The sequence below is a fragment of the Balaenoptera acutorostrata genome, chromosome 15, assembly GCF_949987535.1.
Source record: "Balaenoptera acutorostrata chromosome 15, mBalAcu1.1, whole genome shotgun sequence".
NCBI classification, from domain to species: Eukaryota; Metazoa; Chordata; class Mammalia; order Artiodactyla; family Balaenopteridae; genus Balaenoptera; species Balaenoptera acutorostrata.
Genome location: NC_080078.1, coordinates 30,130,849 through 30,147,680, shown reverse-complemented (window position 1 = coordinate 30,147,680; position 16,832 = coordinate 30,130,849). Strand labels below are relative to the sequence as shown.

General features: G+C 53.8%; 1 protein-coding gene across 2 annotated transcripts; it reads right to left on the bottom strand.

Annotated features, from left to right (window-relative positions):
- Nucleotides 1-6: 6 nt before the first annotated feature.
- Nucleotides 7-16,249, bottom strand: DEXI (Dexi homolog). 2 transcript variants are annotated; one of them, XR_009005349.1, is made up of 3 exons: nt 15,313-15,456; nt 3,236-3,788; nt 7-1,131 (listed from the first exon to the last, which is right to left on the bottom strand). XR_009005349.1 is itself a non-coding variant. In XM_007188441.2 (2 exons), the coding sequence occupies exon 1, from the start codon at nt 15,744-15,746 to the stop codon at nt 15,459-15,461; it is 288 nt and encodes a 95-aa protein (XP_007188503.2). In that variant the 5' UTR covers nt 15,747-16,249; the 3' UTR covers nt 3,143-3,788; nt 15,313-15,458. The 2 variants fall into 2 exon arrangements, 1 of the variants encoding a protein (XP_007188503.2); XM_007188441.2 differs by lacking the exon at nt 7-1,131 and having other exon boundaries at nt 3,143-3,788; nt 15,313-16,249.
- Nucleotides 16,250-16,832: the final 583 nt, after the last annotated feature.

Here is a 16,832-nt window from a genome sequence, read left to right as displayed (position 1 = left end):
AGTGGCTGAAAACAGCACACACATTTATTCTGCTCACACACCTGTCCTTCGGGCAGGGCTTGGCGGGGACGGCTTGTCTCTGCCCCACTCAGTGTCAGCTGGGGTTGTCTGGAGGCTCGGTCACGCGTATGTCTGGCACCCGATGCTGCCCAGTGGCTGGGGCCTTGGTTCCTCTAAGGAAGTGGCAGGGGGGACGCTCCCTGTGGGCTAGTTTGGGCTTCCTCACAGCATGGTGGCTGCGTTGAAGGGTGATCACCCCAAGAGGAAGAGAGGTTGTGGGGGCAGAGGAGACCGAGGCCATGGCGAACAGCCCTGCCCTTTCTGTAACCCAGCCTTAGAAGCTGTCACACAGCATCACTTCTGCCATATTCTATGGCTAGTTGACGGGGGCCCTCGCTCTCTTGCCCTCCCCACCCCCCTCAGCCCAACACACACAGCAGAGTCCACTTCGGCTCAAGTTCTGTCTTTCGGGAAAGGATTTTCTCTATGGCTTCCTACCATTCATTGGAAAATTCGTTATTTGGGGGTCAGCAAGGCTGAAGCACCGTGAGCCTTGCAGAGTGTTTTCCTCTGTCTGTGATCCTCTGCTCTACCCTGGGAGTCGTTTCTTAGCTGAGCTGGAATCCAGCCCTGGCCACGGCAAGCCTGGAAGGGACTTGGCAGCTTTGCTGTCTACACAGAGAGCTGCCAGGTCGGCTGCTGTTGTTTTTCACTGGGGCACGGCTGGCTCGGTCAGAAGCCCTGATCTGGGACGACCTGGCTCTCTGCTGGTGGCTGTGGGAGCTGCCTGTGCCCCAGTGCGCCAGCCCTGATGCCTGGTTCCTCAAACTCTCCTCCTCTTCCCAGTAAGTGGGTGTTGGGGGTTGGGAGGGTCAGAGGAATTCTGACCCCGCTGCCCCGCTGGCAATCCTCGCAGAAAGGTAGTGCCTTCCGCCTTGGTCCAGTGGCTCAGAGCATCAGGCCTTGTAGCTGGGCCATCACCCCTCAGGGTGTGCCTGCATTTGTGGACCTTGTAGAGTCCCCGGAACTCCCACTTGTGCAGCCACAGGAAGACAGTCTCCTTCTGATCCAGGCATCTACTGCACCCTTCAGCCAGGTGGGGTGGGCACAACTGTCCCCACTGCTTTTGGTCTGTTCAGAGGTGATAAAATGAGGTCAGAGGCTATAATTACTCATAGTAAAGACTTTAAATGATAGCTACCACTTATTAAATGAGTTGATACATGTAAAGTGCTATCACAGCACAAGGGACACAGTAAGTGCTCAATAAACATTAGCAAGTATTATTACTTTGTGCCAGGCACCGTGCTGAGCCCCCCCACCCCCATTATCAAGAGGGACCACGGTGTAGGGTCAAGCATCTCAGACTCTAGAGCTAGACTGCTTGAGCTCAGTGTCCAGCTCACCACTCACTTGTGCAAATTACTTCTCTGTGCCTCAGTCTCCTCATGCGTAAAATGGGCATAATCACAGTACCTTCTTCACGGGGTTACGTGGAGATTTGATGAGCAAATATGCTGAGAACAAGAGCCTGGCATCCAGTTCCCTGCGTGTGGGCTGTCATTGTTACACACATGCGTGTGTTTCATTCTCACCTCTGCCTGGAATGTTCTCCCAGCTCTTCACACGGCCTGCAGGACTCAGTTTAAAGGACAGCTCCTCAGGACGGTAGTAAACGCGGACACCCCTCCCCTGGCCTATCCTGTCACTAGTTTATCTTTTTCACACTTATTTGTCTGCTCTTGTCCTAGAATGTGAGCTCCAAGAGGGCAGGTAACCTGTCTGTTTGTTCACTGCTGTGCAGAGGCACCCTCTGCACCCAGCAAGGTGCCTGCACATAGTAAGGGCTCAATAAATGTTTGTGGAATGAACAAGTAATCCTCACCACAACTTTGCTTTCTTTATTTGCTGTATTCATGCCACAAATATATAGTGACACTGTGGTGTACTCAATAAAATGCTCAAGGTCCCTGCTCTGTTAAATCTTGCATTTTAGTAAATTAAAAAAACTCCCTGGGCAGGGCTGTCGAGTGCGGTTGGGCAGTCTGTGCACTGCACAAGGCGCCTGGACAAGGGAGCAAATGGGGGCTGCAATCCAGTCTGGGCTCTGCTTGCCAAGCTGTGAGTCCTGGTGTGGAGCAGTGTCTGCCCAGAGGGCCAACTTTGTCATTAACACAAACTCATGAGGTGGGTAAATGACAGTCCCCATTTCACAGATGTGACTTGCCTAAGGTCACACTCCTATAAAAGAGGGAGTCAAGATACAAACTCCACTTCTGACTTCTGAGGGTCACTCTGCAGGCATAGGCATCGGGTGCTGGAATTGCTCCCCATTTGCTGGGTGGGAGAAGTGATGCCCAGAGGAATCAAGGCAGATGACGTCTGGAGTCACACTGTCCACTGATGGCATGATTCCACGTTCAGTGGACTTCAAGGCCATGCACCTTTTAAACCCTTGCCTTTCCCCTCAGGCCTCTCTCCCAAAGAAATGTCTCCCTTCCCCCACTCCCCTTTTTCTTGAATGTCTTCCGTTCACATTTCTTAGCAACACTTCTTAGAATCACATGAAGACAGGTGGTATGTAACTGCCTTCTCTTGAGTTCTGCCGGACATTTCCTCTCCCACACCTTGGTCTCCTCACTTGTAGAATGGAGCTGACCACCCATTCCTTGTTCAACACAGTATATACGTGAAGGTACTTTGAAAAGCATCAGCTGTTCTGCAAACTGGGGAGAATTACTGCACGTGGACCCAACTTCAGTCTTTCGTTTGCTCCTTCCCTCACCCGCCCACTCCCCTCATCTTTAGGGGAGGTCTACCATGTGCCCAGCATGGGGGATCCCCACCTCCCACTGCTCTGGGATTCAGGCCTGATTTTCAGCTTGGCCACCAGGCCTTTCCCACCACAACCAAGGTGGGCCCTGGCTTGTCAGGCTCGTGGAAGCTGGGAGGGGGCCGAGTTGGGACTCCGACACCAACGCAGCTTGGACAGACTCTCCAAACCCCACTGGATCTCCAACTGGGGAGGCCCTGACCCTTCTGCCCTTTGTCAACCATGAGGTTCTTCGTAAGGACTCCTTTCTGGAATCTCAAAGGAAAAGAACAAAACAAACACCCCCCCACCTCCGCAGGGCCCCAGGGGTTGGAGTTGCATACATTTTTTTAATTGAAAGAAGTTAGCCTCCTAAGTATTGCTTTTACAGGTTTATCGAAGTCAAGTATTCATACCACTCACATTTTCGAAAAATATTTCTGGCTGGAGGAGCGCTGTCCCCGTTGCAGTGTATCAGTTCTGGCAACTTGATGGAGAGCAAACAATTTGAAATGAATGAGTCAAAACCCCACCCTCAGCCCCCCAGGTGTTCTTCTTTTCCTTCTGAGTCACTCTCTGAAACAGTTGCTGCATCTAAGCCCGGCCTCGGGCCAAACCCCATTGGGCTTAGAGCTCCACTGGCATCAAACAGAGCTGGGAGTCGCTTTTGTGTGTGAAGTGTCCGCTCCAAAGGTTAAGTGGGAGAAGCAGATGCAGTCGGGGTTGAAGAGCAGGGAGGCAGACTCTGGCTGGGTTCCTGTAAACATCCATTGCAACGGCGAAAGCTCGGAAGCCAAGGCAAGGCCGTTTGCGCGACGCTGCAGGTGGGCAAGGTCTCCGGGCACCCCTGCCTTACCCTTTGGGCAGGGGCACGTGCCTTCTGGACCTCGGCACCCAGTCTCAATCTCTCTGTCCCACCATTCTGGGTCTGGACGGGCACCTCTCTGTTGGCACAGGGCTTTCGAGGGGAGCAGGCCTAACAAGAGGGACAAAGGGGTGTTACCAGCACAGAAGCACCGCCCCACCACCCAATAGGAGGCTCGAATTTGGGGAACCACCAGAAACCTCAGGCTGGGGGTGTTGTCTTATAATTTTTTACTAAAATTTTTTTATGAATGTGTCTGATTTCTAAGTACCCTAGGCAGGAGAAGCGGTGCAATTTCACCTGGGAGAGGAAGGACTGTCAATATCTTGGGAGATAGCCCCCAGGAGGGGGATCCTGGGACCTGAGGAAGGAGGGCAGCCTGCTCCAGGGTCACCCGGGCTCTGCTGGCTTACTTGAGCTCTAGGGCAGCTGAGTCAGCTCTGGGGAGTGGGCAGGGCTTGGCGGCAGCTCCCACCTTGCCCGGAAAATGCTTCGCAGCCTACAGGAAGGCTGCGGCCACAGCCAAGCTACTCAGCAGCCCCACTTGGCTCGTTCTCCCGGGACACGGCATCATCCCCAGTGCCTGGCTCCCTGCAGGTCCTCACTTACTGTCCCTTTCTCTCTCTAGGTCCAGCCGGGTGCTAATATGTTTGCAGCATCTCGTATTCCCACGCCCAACCTCCCTACAGCCCCCACAAGCCCCACCCCAGTTCTGAGCCTCGCCTCTGCCAGCTCAGACTACTTCCGCAAATGTCATCGAGCATCAGATAAAACTTATACATTAAGCACAACATGTATTATTGTTCATCAGGCGCTGCTGATATTTGGGGCAGGACAATTCTCTGATGAGGTGGGGGCGGGGGTGACCCCGTTCTGGGCACTGCAGGAGGTTTAGCAGCATTCCTGGTCGCTGACTGCTACGTGGCAGTAGCATTCCCAGTCCCTGTGACAACTAAAAATGCCCCCTCACCCCATTTCCAGGGGCCACCCAACGGGGCAGAACTGCTTCCACTGAGAACCATGAATCTCCCCATTTTATAGGCTAAGAAACAGAGGTTCAGAGAAGCCAAGTGACCTGTCTAAGGCTGCATAACTGTGACAAGCAGGGCTGGCAGTGGACTAGTGACAGCGATGCAAACAGTCACAGTCAGGGCAGCTACCACTTCCTGAGCTTTTACTGTGTGCCACAAGCCCCAGGCAGAGCATGGGCGCCTCACCCCATTTCCTCCACTCACCCTCCCGAGGCAGACTGACCTGGCAGCTTCCACCTGCAGGGACACCCCTCCTTGCCTGAGGCCTCTCCACCTCTAGAGTCTGCTTGGGCCCCAGGCTGCAAGTGCAGGCAGAACTCCCCACGGCTGCCTTCCAACCAGTGATGGCCAGAAAGCTGGTGGATCAATACCCCAGCTCTCTCACCCAGCAGCTGGGATGACTCTGAGGCATATTCTCCATCTACACTGGTTCCCAGAGGTCCTGAGCAGGACTGAGCCCAGGGCTGCGGTGGTAACCTGCTAGATGACACATCCCTTTCCTGTCTCACTGCCCCCCTCCCCACCAGTAGTTCCCGGGATCACCTCCCAAGTAAACAATTTGCACTTGAATCCTTGTCCCAGGGTCCCAGGGTCTGCTCCCCGGAAAGCACGCCTGAGATGGAGCATTACAAAGCCCATTTCGTTCAACCCTCCTAACACCCCAGGAGTTAGGTACTATAATGATTCCATTTTACAGATGAAGACACTAAGGTTCAGAGAGGGTAAGAAACTTGTCTAAGGATGCTCAGCTCTCCAGGGCTTTGTCCTACTGGAGATCTTAAACACTACATAATCTCATACCTCCTGTGTGCCATGTCCTGAGCTGAGTGCTGGGGACCCTGAGATGAGTGCAGCCTCTGCCTTTGACACACAATCTAGTGAGCAATTTTAGCCCAAGTTAACACACTGACGCCGGGAAGAAGCACAGGAGATAGATGGAGCCCAGGGTCTGGGGAAGGCTGTGCACGAAGGACACGCCAGGTAGAGGGAGGGCTGGTGACCAGGTCGTGGAACTTCCTGTAGTTTGGTTTGGGGTGGAGAGTAAGGGGTTGAAGGCTGGCCATGGGGGAGACATGGCTGGAGAGGTGAGCAGGGGCCAAATTTCTTGTGTCCTCTGCCAGATTCATCTCCTAGGGTCAGCTAGGAACATGCCCTTCCACTACTCAGAGATCTTCCTCGGCTCCCACTGATGACACACGCAAGTCCTCTCATCCTTGGGCCCCATCCGGTCTCCCCACTGGACCTGGTAGGCAGGAGGGGAAGCTGGGGCTAAACCAGAGCATCGGAGAGCTCGGCCCTCCAGAAAGGTGTTCGTGGGTTCCCCTCCTGTCCTGCTAGGAGCCCATCTTTTGCTGACCTCCCTCCTCCAAGGAGACTCTGAGGTTCCCTGTTGGGGTCAGCAGTGGTGCTCCCGAGAGCCCTGGCATCCAGGAAACCGGAGCAGAACTGTTTATTCCTATACAGCATTACCAGGGCTCACTGCGCACTCTCCAAGGCAGGGGATGGTACTTGAGCCCATCTCAGACCTGGGCGGAAGGGCTGTTTGTTAGAGAACATGGGACCACCCCTTGGAACAGGGACTCACTCCCCTCCCAATGCTCGTGATAGCAAACGGCGTTGAGTCCCAGGCAAGCGTCAGTATGGCTGGCGCGACTCTGTCACACGTGCTAACCTCCGATCGGAACAGGTGCAGAGCCTTGCAGGTGCCGGCTCCAGCTGGAATTCACTAACGCCCTCTTGTTCTCATGGTTTATCTGTAGGGTCACCTTCTATTTATGGCGAATGATGCCAGTTTTCCATTTCTGATAGTAATACTATAAAGTTCCTCTTTTCCCACATCATTAATTTCACTTTAAAAAAAGCCTCCGGTTTAAAGACAGTAACTGCATAAATAACAGTTCAGGCAACGAGCAGATAGAGCAAAAACTGTTGATGGTGTCATATGAGGTTTGGGAGACCCTGATCTGAGCTGGTCACTCCACAGAGACTGAGGGGGCCCAGAGAGGGCGGTGACCTGCCCTAAGCGACACAGCACACTGAGGACGGAGATGTGGCCCCAGGCCTCTGTATCTGTGGCTGGAGGATGTCCTGGGTCCTCTCCTCTGTGCCACACACCATGGCTGTTAAAGGTCAATCCCTTTGTTCCTTTGACTTGCAGGTCTGGTCTCATAGCAAACCAGCTGACATTTATCAAGCACCTGTGCTTACCTTGTACTATCTGCTTTAACTCATGGCTTAGCTCATTTATTCCTCAAAACAACCCTAGGAGGCGGGGCCAAGGAGGACCATCATCCCTGAATTTCAGATGGGGCTCAGAGAGGTTACGCTTGTGACTGAGCAATGTCACACAGCTCATAAATGGCAGAGCCAGGGTTTGAACCTCCGTGGTCTGAGCAACGTCTATCTCAGTTCCTCTCAGCATCTAGTTCATCTGTTTCCTTGGGCATCAGAAGGGCTGAGAAGCACCCTGAGGCTGCTGCTTAAGAGTCCAGGCAGTGGGCTCTCCAACCTCCTAACATCCTTAGAGCATGACTCACCAGCTATTGGCTTTGGCTGTTTTTTCTTTCTTTCTGAAACTGTAACCTTTCATTCCAGGCCACTCCCCAGAGCTGGACCGAAGGAGTGGCTGGCTGACTGGTCTGTCATCTGAATGACAGTTGGGCACTTGATCCATTTTAAGAAGCAATGTCTCAGCTGGATACCTCTGTGGAGATGCTGCCTAGTTTGATTTGGCTTAAGGGAGAAAATGACCTTGTGTCTTAAAGGTGCTGGTGGGATGACGTTCTGGACCTGTCGGAAGAGGATTCTTTTTGCAGTTGGGCCGTCCCACTGTCCTGCTCCTATGGGGTAGCCAGTGCAAGGTCTGGAATTGGCCCATCTCGAGTCATTCTGGCTCTGCCCCTTCCTAGCTGTGTGACCTCAGGCAAGTCACCTCATCTCTCTGGGGCTGCGTCCCCATCTGAAACAATGCCTACCTCATCTGGCTGTCTGTTACGAGGATTACATGAAATTGTGTTGGTGGAATGCCTGCAATACCCGGCACACATGGCCCCTCCCCTCCGTGTCCCCACCTGGTCCCAGCTAGAGAACACACAGGGCGGGGGCGGGGGTGGGTCTCCTCAGTGCAGGGGGCCTTCTGAAAGGGGCAGCCCTTTCCTCCTCCAAAGACCTTGCCTGCTGGACGCCCACTGCTATTGCTCTTTCTCAACGTACCAACCAGCCAATTAAAGTGGCTAAAGACAGATGTCATCCAGATATGATCTGCCCACTGTCTCCAACGCCTCTGCCTTGTCCGGCTGACGAGCGGGTGGCCTGAAGGGGTGGGAAAGGAGATGCTGCCTGTCTGTCTGGGTCCAGGTTTCTGATGGAAGCCAGCATCCTGGCCGGTTTCTCCAGAGTTTCCGGATTATATGTCAGCTGTTGACGCTCCGTAGCCGTGGGTTCTGTGAAGGTTCTTGGTCCAGTACGTGTCTCCAGCTGGCCTGCGCCCCACGCTCAGTGAGGCCTCCTGAAGGGCAGCATCTGCCCAACACCTTCGTGAGTCCTGTCACAGCCAAGAACCACCTGGACGCCTATTTATTTAGTATTTTAAGTCAAGGCACTTTTTCCCTCAAACTCCAAAATTTTAAAAGGAATCTTTATGTCACTATCATGAATAAAAAACAGTATCATTTATCATAAACAGAAAGCAACACTAAAAACAAATGATGAAAATGAAACCACTAACTCTAGCCAGATACCACTGGCCTGCAAAAAAGGGAGCCTGGGCCTGGTTTCTCTGCTCAAAAGGGAAAGGTAGCAAGTGCCCAAGAGAGGGCAGGACACCGACAGGTGGGTCGCACTAGGCTTTGGCGTATTCACTGCCTCCCGGGGAAGCCTGTGACCTGAGGACGCCTGAGGACCTCACGCAGGGAAGCACTGGGAGTGTGGCCAGGAGGCCCCACTCGCCCACCTCACAGCTTGGTATCTAGGGCAAGTCCCTGAACCTCCCCTAGCCTCAGTTTTCCGCCCTGTCTAATGGAGCTAATGAGCGCTGTGCTGCCTGTTTCGTGGGGTGACGCTCAGGGGAAGCTAAGTCCCCTGTCAGGAAGGACTCCCAGGAGTGGAGCCTGCCCCTTTGGGGGTGACTGAAACTGGAACCAGCTCCCAGCCACCCCCAGGCTTGGGGCAGGGTCTGACAGCTATGAGGGTACCAGCATCACCTGGGCCCCCAGGCACCAGTTATCACGGCCCTCGGGCTCCTTCGAAGGCTGCCCACACAGACACACCCTCCTTGGTAACTGGCCCCCACACAGAGGAAGGGGGCCTGAGAAAGGGGAAGGCTTCCCCGGGCCAAGCCCCCTCTGGGTCTGACACACCACCAACACTGATGGCATCATTAAGAACCGACTACGCGACCATCAGCATCTCATCTAATGTGCACGAGCCCTTCAGCAGGTACTAACTACTATCCTCCCCATTTTACAGAGGAGGAAACTGAGGCTTGGGGAGGTGAAGTCACTTGTCCAAGGTGTTGGTGGAGCTGGGATTTAAACCCAAGTCTGTCTGACTTCAAAGCCTCGAAGCACCAGTCTTAGGGGGTACATGGAGATGGCCTGAGATAACACTGAGACACACCCAGTGAGCTAGTGATTGGCTTTTTGGTTCTTAGCCAATCTTTATGATTACTTGGACAAGAAAGTTTCACTTTGGTGCTGGAGTTTATCACGTGACAGTTGCTAACCTGACTTTTTAACAAAGAACCAGGGGCCCTGCGCCTTTAGCTGGCTTCAGTATTTGGCCAGAAGCTAATGACTTTGGCACTTCGTATTTTTACCCATGCCAAGTGATGCTGGTTTTCTCTTTTCAGTGACATAAACATTCTTTTAAAAATAAATTCACACACAAAAAGTAGATTTTTAAAAAAGGAAGCACTAAAACGAGTGTACTTAAACTATAAAGGGAAGAACAGTAACTTTTGCAGTGGAGAGAGCTGGCAGACAAGACCTTAGCCAAGTGGTCAGCATTAACATCACCAGTAATGAGGCTGACAGACATCACGTGTCCCCCAGTACGATGCACTCAGAAGGACACACACTCACTTCTCTGTGGTATTCCTGCCAAAAATGCACCATCTGAATCTAATCTCAAGAGTAAACATCAGACAAACCCAAACTGAGAGAAAATCTACAAAATACCAGACTTGTACTCTTGGACTTCCCTGGTGGTCCAGTGGTTAAGACTCTGTGCTTCCACTGCAGAGGGCACAGGTTCGATCCCTGGTCAGGGAACTAAGATCCCACATGCCGTGCAGCGCACCCAAAAAATAAACCAAAAAAATAAAAATAACCAGACTTGTACTCTTCAAAAATGTCAACGTCATGAAAGATACACTCAGACTGAGGGACTGTTCAGACTGAAGACGGCACAAGAGACGTGACAAGTGATACAAAGCGTGATCTGGGGTTGGATCCTGGACCTCAACTCCCCCCCGCCCCTGCCCACCCCTTTTTATTGTGAAAGGACACTATTGGGACAACTGATGCAATCTGAATAGTCATAGCTTAGATTGGTCATACGATTGTATCAACGCTACATTTGCTGATTTTGACAGTTGTATTGTGATTATGTAAGTGAATGTCCTTGTTCTAAGGAAATACACACTGAAATATTTAGGAGAAAAGGAACATAATGTCTGCAATCCATTTTCAAAAATGGTTCAGTAAAATATATATACATGTACGCACAGAGTGAGCATTTTGCATACATGAGCAAACGTGGCAAATGTGAATTGACGCAATTGGTGCATTTTTTGTGAAGTGTATAAGGGAATTCTTTGCAACTTTTGTGTAATTATGAAATTATCTCAAAATAAAGTTTAAAAAAAAAAACCTCAGAAAAAGGAGTAAGAGTACATATGAGGCAGGCCTGGCAGAGCCAGGTGAGTGGTATTCCAAGGATGGAGGTTGGGAGTCCCTCTCTGGAGGCCCCCTGCACCCTCCCCCTCAGCACTGGGTCAGAAGGCTCAGCTGTCTCACTCGCTTTGTACCCCTGGCCCCTCACTGTCCCTTTCTGAGCCTCAGTTCCTTTATTTGAGAGATGGGGATGAGGATGCCTGTCCCTTTTATTGTGATCTTGGTTTCCCAAAAGCAAACTATGCTTTCAGGAGTCCCAGGGGGGACAACAGCAGATAAACCAGGAATACAAATGGTCAAGTTGATAGGAGCCCTTCATTTCTTCGTTCAATAAAACAGATGCAAGGGCTGTGAGCGTTTGCCTTGGATGAAATCTCCAGTTTGCATAGCTCAGGCACAAGGGAGCAGGAGCCCTGGCATCTCAGTTGTCTTGAGACACAGACTGGGGTCTCCTCCTGTCTAAAGGGGCAACCAGCACACTTCCAAGGGAGCCTCACGTCAGGACAGAGGTGGAGAGTCAGCTGGGCCTGGGGGTGCACATGCCTCCCCTCGTTACCACCATGTCTCCCATCTGGACGACAGCCACAGCCTCCCACCTGGCTCCGCTGACCCCACCCCCCGGGAGCTCCAGTGTCCCCAAGGGAGGTTTGGGTTTCTGAGCAGGGAAGCCATATGCCGAACCTGGGTGTTCGGCTGATGGCACAGGCCACAGATTGGCACCAAGGGACCAGGGCAGGCAGATCAGGAAGGAGCAGCTGTAGCGCCCAGTCGGGACCCTGACGCCAGGGAAACCCTGTAGTAAGTAGACTAGTCTGGTTACCCTTAGCTCCAAATCTGGCCTCCACCAGGCCACGCTGACTGTGGCAGCAACGCTTTCCAGTCTCTCCATTTCCAGCACAGAGAGGCTCCTCTCCCAAAGCCCTCCCTCCGTGGCAAGAGAGGGCTGGCAGGCACCAGCTGCTTTCATCAGGAACCAGGACAAATCAATCCAGCTGAGCTGCCTCCACGCCGGAACCACTGGGAAGTGAGGACCCTCCCCAGTTCCTGGGCCAGCCCCAGCGGTCCCTTCTCCCGAGAAGGTGGGATCCCCTGATCCCCACTCCCTGCTCCTGGGCAACGATGAACACTCTAGGAAGACCACAGAGCCGCAGCTTTCCTGGGCTCCAGGCCTAGTGGCCTTTAGAGACCACAGGGCAGTGGGAAAGGTCTCTTGAGCGTCCCAGGCCAGCAAGGCAGAGTGGGAAGTCTGTCCTGGTCGTCCAGACCGGGACCCACCCAGCACTCAGGCAGCTAGTCCTCTTTTGCTCATTGTGGCACATAAATATTCATGCATGAGTGTATGTGCAGGTTTATACATTCACAAGGGACTCAGTGTACACACTTTCCATTATGTCTGACTGTTAATAATAATAGTGGTTAATTTTAATATATCACTTACATACACGGGACGGTCTAAGAGCTTTACATCTATCTCATTCAATCCTCAGAACGAGGTAGATTTTCATTATCCCCGCTTTTATAGAAGAGGAATCTGACACATGGGGAGATACGTAGCATGCCCAAGGTCACAACAAGGATTGGGATCTGAACCTAGGTCATCTGAATCTAGGGACTTTGTTCCTCATCATGACCCTAATACTGCCTCCTTAAATAGGTGCTCAACAAAGGTTTGAGGAACTGAATTATGTGGAAAAAAGAGAAAAGAGAAAGAGAGGGAGTGAAATGAGTGCAGCTTTCATCTTGAGATCACCCCAGTCCCCAGTGCCTGGCGTGCCCACGCCCTTAGTCAGTGTTTCCTGGATCGGCCTGTGTGTAACATCAGATTGTGTCTACGTGAGAAAGAGCGAGAAGGAGCGAGATTTGACTACCAGTGTTCCTCTGCTTATGCAAAGGGGCCGGGAGAGGAGGTGCAGTCAGATCATCTTTAATCTTTCCCACAGGCTTTTCCTGCTGCTAGCCACCCCTCCCCGACCCGAATCTGGTGGCTTGGATCTGGGGCTGAGCGAGCAAATGCTGTGCATGGTTCCCACTATTTCTCCAGGGACAAGTATTTCCCACAGCCCCAGGCCTCCCCACCTGCCAGAGTCAGGCCCTGTCACTTTGAGAGCTTTGCAAGGTTGTCCCTGAGACACACTTCCTGGTGTTTCTGCTCCAACAGCGTTTGCTGCAAAGTATGCCAAAGCATTTGGGCTTCAGTTTTTGCTTCAGGGTATGCCAATGTTTTCATTTGGAAGGGGAAGTGTTTCTGTTGATGTGGTGAAGAGATAAAATAAGACTTTCTTCACCAAGTTACACTGACTGAAAGTCAAGAGCTTGGCTTGGGGGCAGGGATTCATCTTAGAATCCCCAGGGCCTGGCAGAAGAGCAGGGCTAACGTTTGTTGAATGACCCAATGAGTGAATATGCAAAGGGCCTAGAACCAGGTGTGGTATATGCTCAATACTCAGTACAGGTTCTGAACAGATCCCATAGGTTCTACCTCCAAAAGGTGTTCTTGGTCTCTGTGTGTTTCTCCACCTTCACTAACTTTGCCTCATCCAAGCCTGCATCATCTCTGGCCTGAGCAACTAACCAGCTCCTAACTGGCTTCCCTATTTCCGCACTTGCCCCTACGGCTCATCTTGCCCACAACCGCCAGTCCTCTTTGCAAAATGTGGACTGGAATTGTGTCATCCCCTGCCTAAAACCTTCTGATGGCCTCCCATCGCTCGTGGCCGGGCCTCCCAGGTCCTGCATGATCTGGCCTTGCCCACCCCACTGACTTCTCCTGGGGCTGCTCTCCTGTCACACTGGCCTCCTTTTAGTTGCTGGAAGAACCAACTCTCTCCCCTGCCCCTCCCCCTCCACGTACTTGGCACTAGCAGGTCCCTCTGCCTGGATAGCTTTTCTCCACATCTTTACATGTGGCTCCTTCCATCAATTTAGGGCTCAGCTCAAAGGTGTCATTTCCTCAGAGAGGCCTTCTCTGAAGCCCCTGTCTGAAGCAGCCCATCTCCAGTCTTCTGTTTCACTTACCCAGGCATTTACTGAGCACCTACTAGATGCCAGGTGCTGTTCTAAGTGCCGAAATAGTAATGAACACAATAGAGGATGCCATGCCTTCTTACATGCCTTCAGAGCTCTCAAAAAATCTCACTGCCTTGTTTGGGAACCTGCTTATCTTTCTCACGAAGTGCCAGGAGGGCTGGCGCTGAGTCTGTCTTGTTCACTGTGTTCACCCACCAAGCACATTAGGTACTTAGTAAATATCTGTTTAATAAAAGAACAAATTGATGCATGGATGGCAGGCAGGCAGGCCAACGGGTTAGGTATGCAGAGCAGCTGACACATGCTCCACCTGGCACTTGGCCCTGGCTAAGGTCTCCCTGAGCTCAAATGAAGCTTTCTTCAAAGAAATCTCACTGTCAGCCCCTCAGGTTGACACTGCTAGTGGGTCCTGCCCACCTTGCATCACCCTCTGACTATGGTCATCTTGGCTAAGATAGGCAAGAAGAGGGGGGTAAACGTAGCATGCTTGGGGTGAGTGACATTAGTGTCCATTTTCCAAAAGGAGCCCTTGTGACTTCCCTGGTGGTCCAGTGGTTAAGACTCCATGCTTCCACTGCAGGGGGCACGGGTTCAATCCCTGGTCAGGGAGCTAAGATCCCACATCCCACATGCCGAGCAGCCAAAAAAAAAAAAAAAAGGGTAAAAGGAGCCCTTGTCCACCACCTCAGTATCCCCCCGCCACTGCCACTCAGGACCTGTGCCTAGTGAGGGGTCCAGCTGAGGGGTTGAGCCGAGGAATTCCTTCCCGTCCCATGAACCCTCACCAGGCCCTCTCTCATCTAGTCCAGCTGCCTCTCTTCCTTGCTGTGACTTTGGCCAAATCTTCCTCCTTTCTGGATCTTCATTTCCCTCCCAGAAACACACAAGGTGGGGCTGGATACAGCTTCCTGGTGGCAGCTCAGAGGCAGGACTTTAACACCTCAGTGCAATGATCCTGTGGTCCCTTCTTCCGCTGGTCCAAGAGCCCCTTGAGTTTGCCTTGCAAACACTGCAGGCAAAGCCACCCCAGCACCAACCCCCGCCGCTGGCCTGGTCTGTGAAAGCAGCCTGCGAAACTGGCAGCCCCTGAAGATTTGAGCTGCGGCACCCTGAAATCTGACTCCAAAACGACAGCCAAGCCAAGGCCAAAGGAAGTACAGGGTTCTCTGCTGAAGGGGGTTTCTCCTCTCACAGCATCAGCCTGGAGCCCTTGCTCTCAGTCCCCACCCAGTCCCCAAGGGGCCACAGGACAAAGGTGATCAGTGCCTGGCTTCCTACCTCTTTTAACACTGCAAGTCTTTATCCTTCCAGGACTAATGAGAATCCCCCAAAAGCCAAGGTCACCACCAAGACAGGTTAAGGATGGGGGGAGGAGTTGACAGGCCTGTCTCAAATGGATCTGGGTGCAAAGGCTTTGACAGTTGGTACTACAGCTAACCAAGAAGCGACTTAGGTCCTGCCTCCCTTCCCTTCTTCAACAGCTGTCACCTTCGCTAAGGGAAAGCTTTCCTGCCCTAACTAAGGTCCTAAGAAGAGTCCAGCCATTCCTGGCATCCAAACAGACCTGGAAGAGGTGGATGGAGAAATCAGAAGCCTGGGGGGGTGTGTGTGTCCGGCTTGGGATGCCTCCCTCTTCCTCGCCAGCGCCCCAACCCGCCCTCATCCTGCGCAGAGGGCACTTACAGGCCTCGGAGGCCGAAGAGGGCCTCGTCCTGGGGGTCCCATCCCTGGCCAGACGGTGCCCTCAAACAGCAGCGGCGGCATAATTCGTGCGCCGGTCCGGGCCGAGGGTTGCGGGTCGTGGGGAGAGCGGGGGACAGCAGCCAGGCTTACTCCAAGTAACCATCGAAGACGTCGAGCTCCGAGTCGGCATCGTAGAGGCCCGAGCCGGGGTCGGAGAGCACGCCGAGGTCCACGAGCGCCTGGTCCATGTCCTCGGGCAGGAATACGAGGCCCACGTTGAGGACGATGTACTCCATGAGGAAGGCGTAGTATAGGATCAGCACATTGACGAAGAACAGGCCCACGTAGAACATAGAGGGCAGCAGGGGCGGCGGCACGGAGGGGACCAAGGGGCCCAGCGCGTCCAGGTGGGCCGCGACCCGGGCGCCGGGCATGCAGGGGGCGGCGAGGGCGGCGGCGGCCCGGCGATCCCAGCGAGCTCAGCCGCTGCGGCGCCCGGGCGGCCGGCGAGAGGGCAGCTCAGCCATCCAGGGGCGCCCCGGGGCTGGCCGAGGCAGCGCTGGGCCCCGGCGGTGCACCCCCGGGGATGCGCGTCGGCCCCTGCGGAGGCGCCCCGGTTCCCGAAACGTGCCAGGAGGGTCACCCCACCCCCAGAGGTGCCCACACGGCACTGTCGATCCGCCCAGCGGTCAGGCGGGCCCCCCTGAAGTGGCCGGCAGCGGCCCGGCTCCTCCGATGCTCCCGGCTCCCGCTCACGGGCCCTCGCAGCGCCTGCGGGGACCCCACCGCAGCTCAGCGTCAAGGGCCAGTCCCGGCGACGGTCTCTTCAGCCGCGCCCGGCCGCTCCCCGAGCCCCCTGCGCACCCCCGAAGGCCCAGCACCCATTGCTGCGACCGCCGCGTCGTCCTCCTGGTAGCGTTCCGAGCACCGCCTCCGGAGCAGCCCCGCGCTCATTGGCCCACCGCCCCCTGCCCTCGCTCATTGGCTTGCCCAACGTCCGAGCTCACTGGCCCGAGCCGTCCGGGGGCGGGTACCGCCTCGCTCCGCCCCTAGAGCCACTGGCTTCTGAGTTGCTTTACTAGTTCCGGATTCAGGGCCGATCTCGAATCCAATTCGCTCTGCGAATCCGCGACAGAGTAGGGGGAGGGGAAAGAGTCAGAACACAATTCAAACCTAGACTCATCCTAAGGCTACAAAAGCTGAAGGTAACCGCGAGCTTCATCAGCACCCGGCTGGACTTGAGTACTGGCGTCACGCCTTTTGGGGACTCAGTTTACCTGCTGAAAAAGGGGGCGGGGGGGGGAGGGCAGGGGCGGTGGACCTTACCTTGAAAATTTTGGCCTTTCCTAAAGTGGCAATTTTCCACGGTGGGGAAGATCAATCGGTGCCCCCTTCATCTCTCCAAACTCTGGCTGCTGGAAGGTCTGCCCCCTCGGCGGGGCGGGCCGGGGGTTTTGGGAGCTGGAAATCTGCCTAATAGGGTTCCGTGACACCTGAGTAAAGAAACTCCCGACAGGTCA

Coding starts and splice junctions, on each gene's coding strand:
- DEXI (XM_007188441.2), bottom strand. CDS start 15,746: ATGCCCGGCGCCCGGGTCGCGGCCCACCTGGACGCGCTGGGCCCCTTG.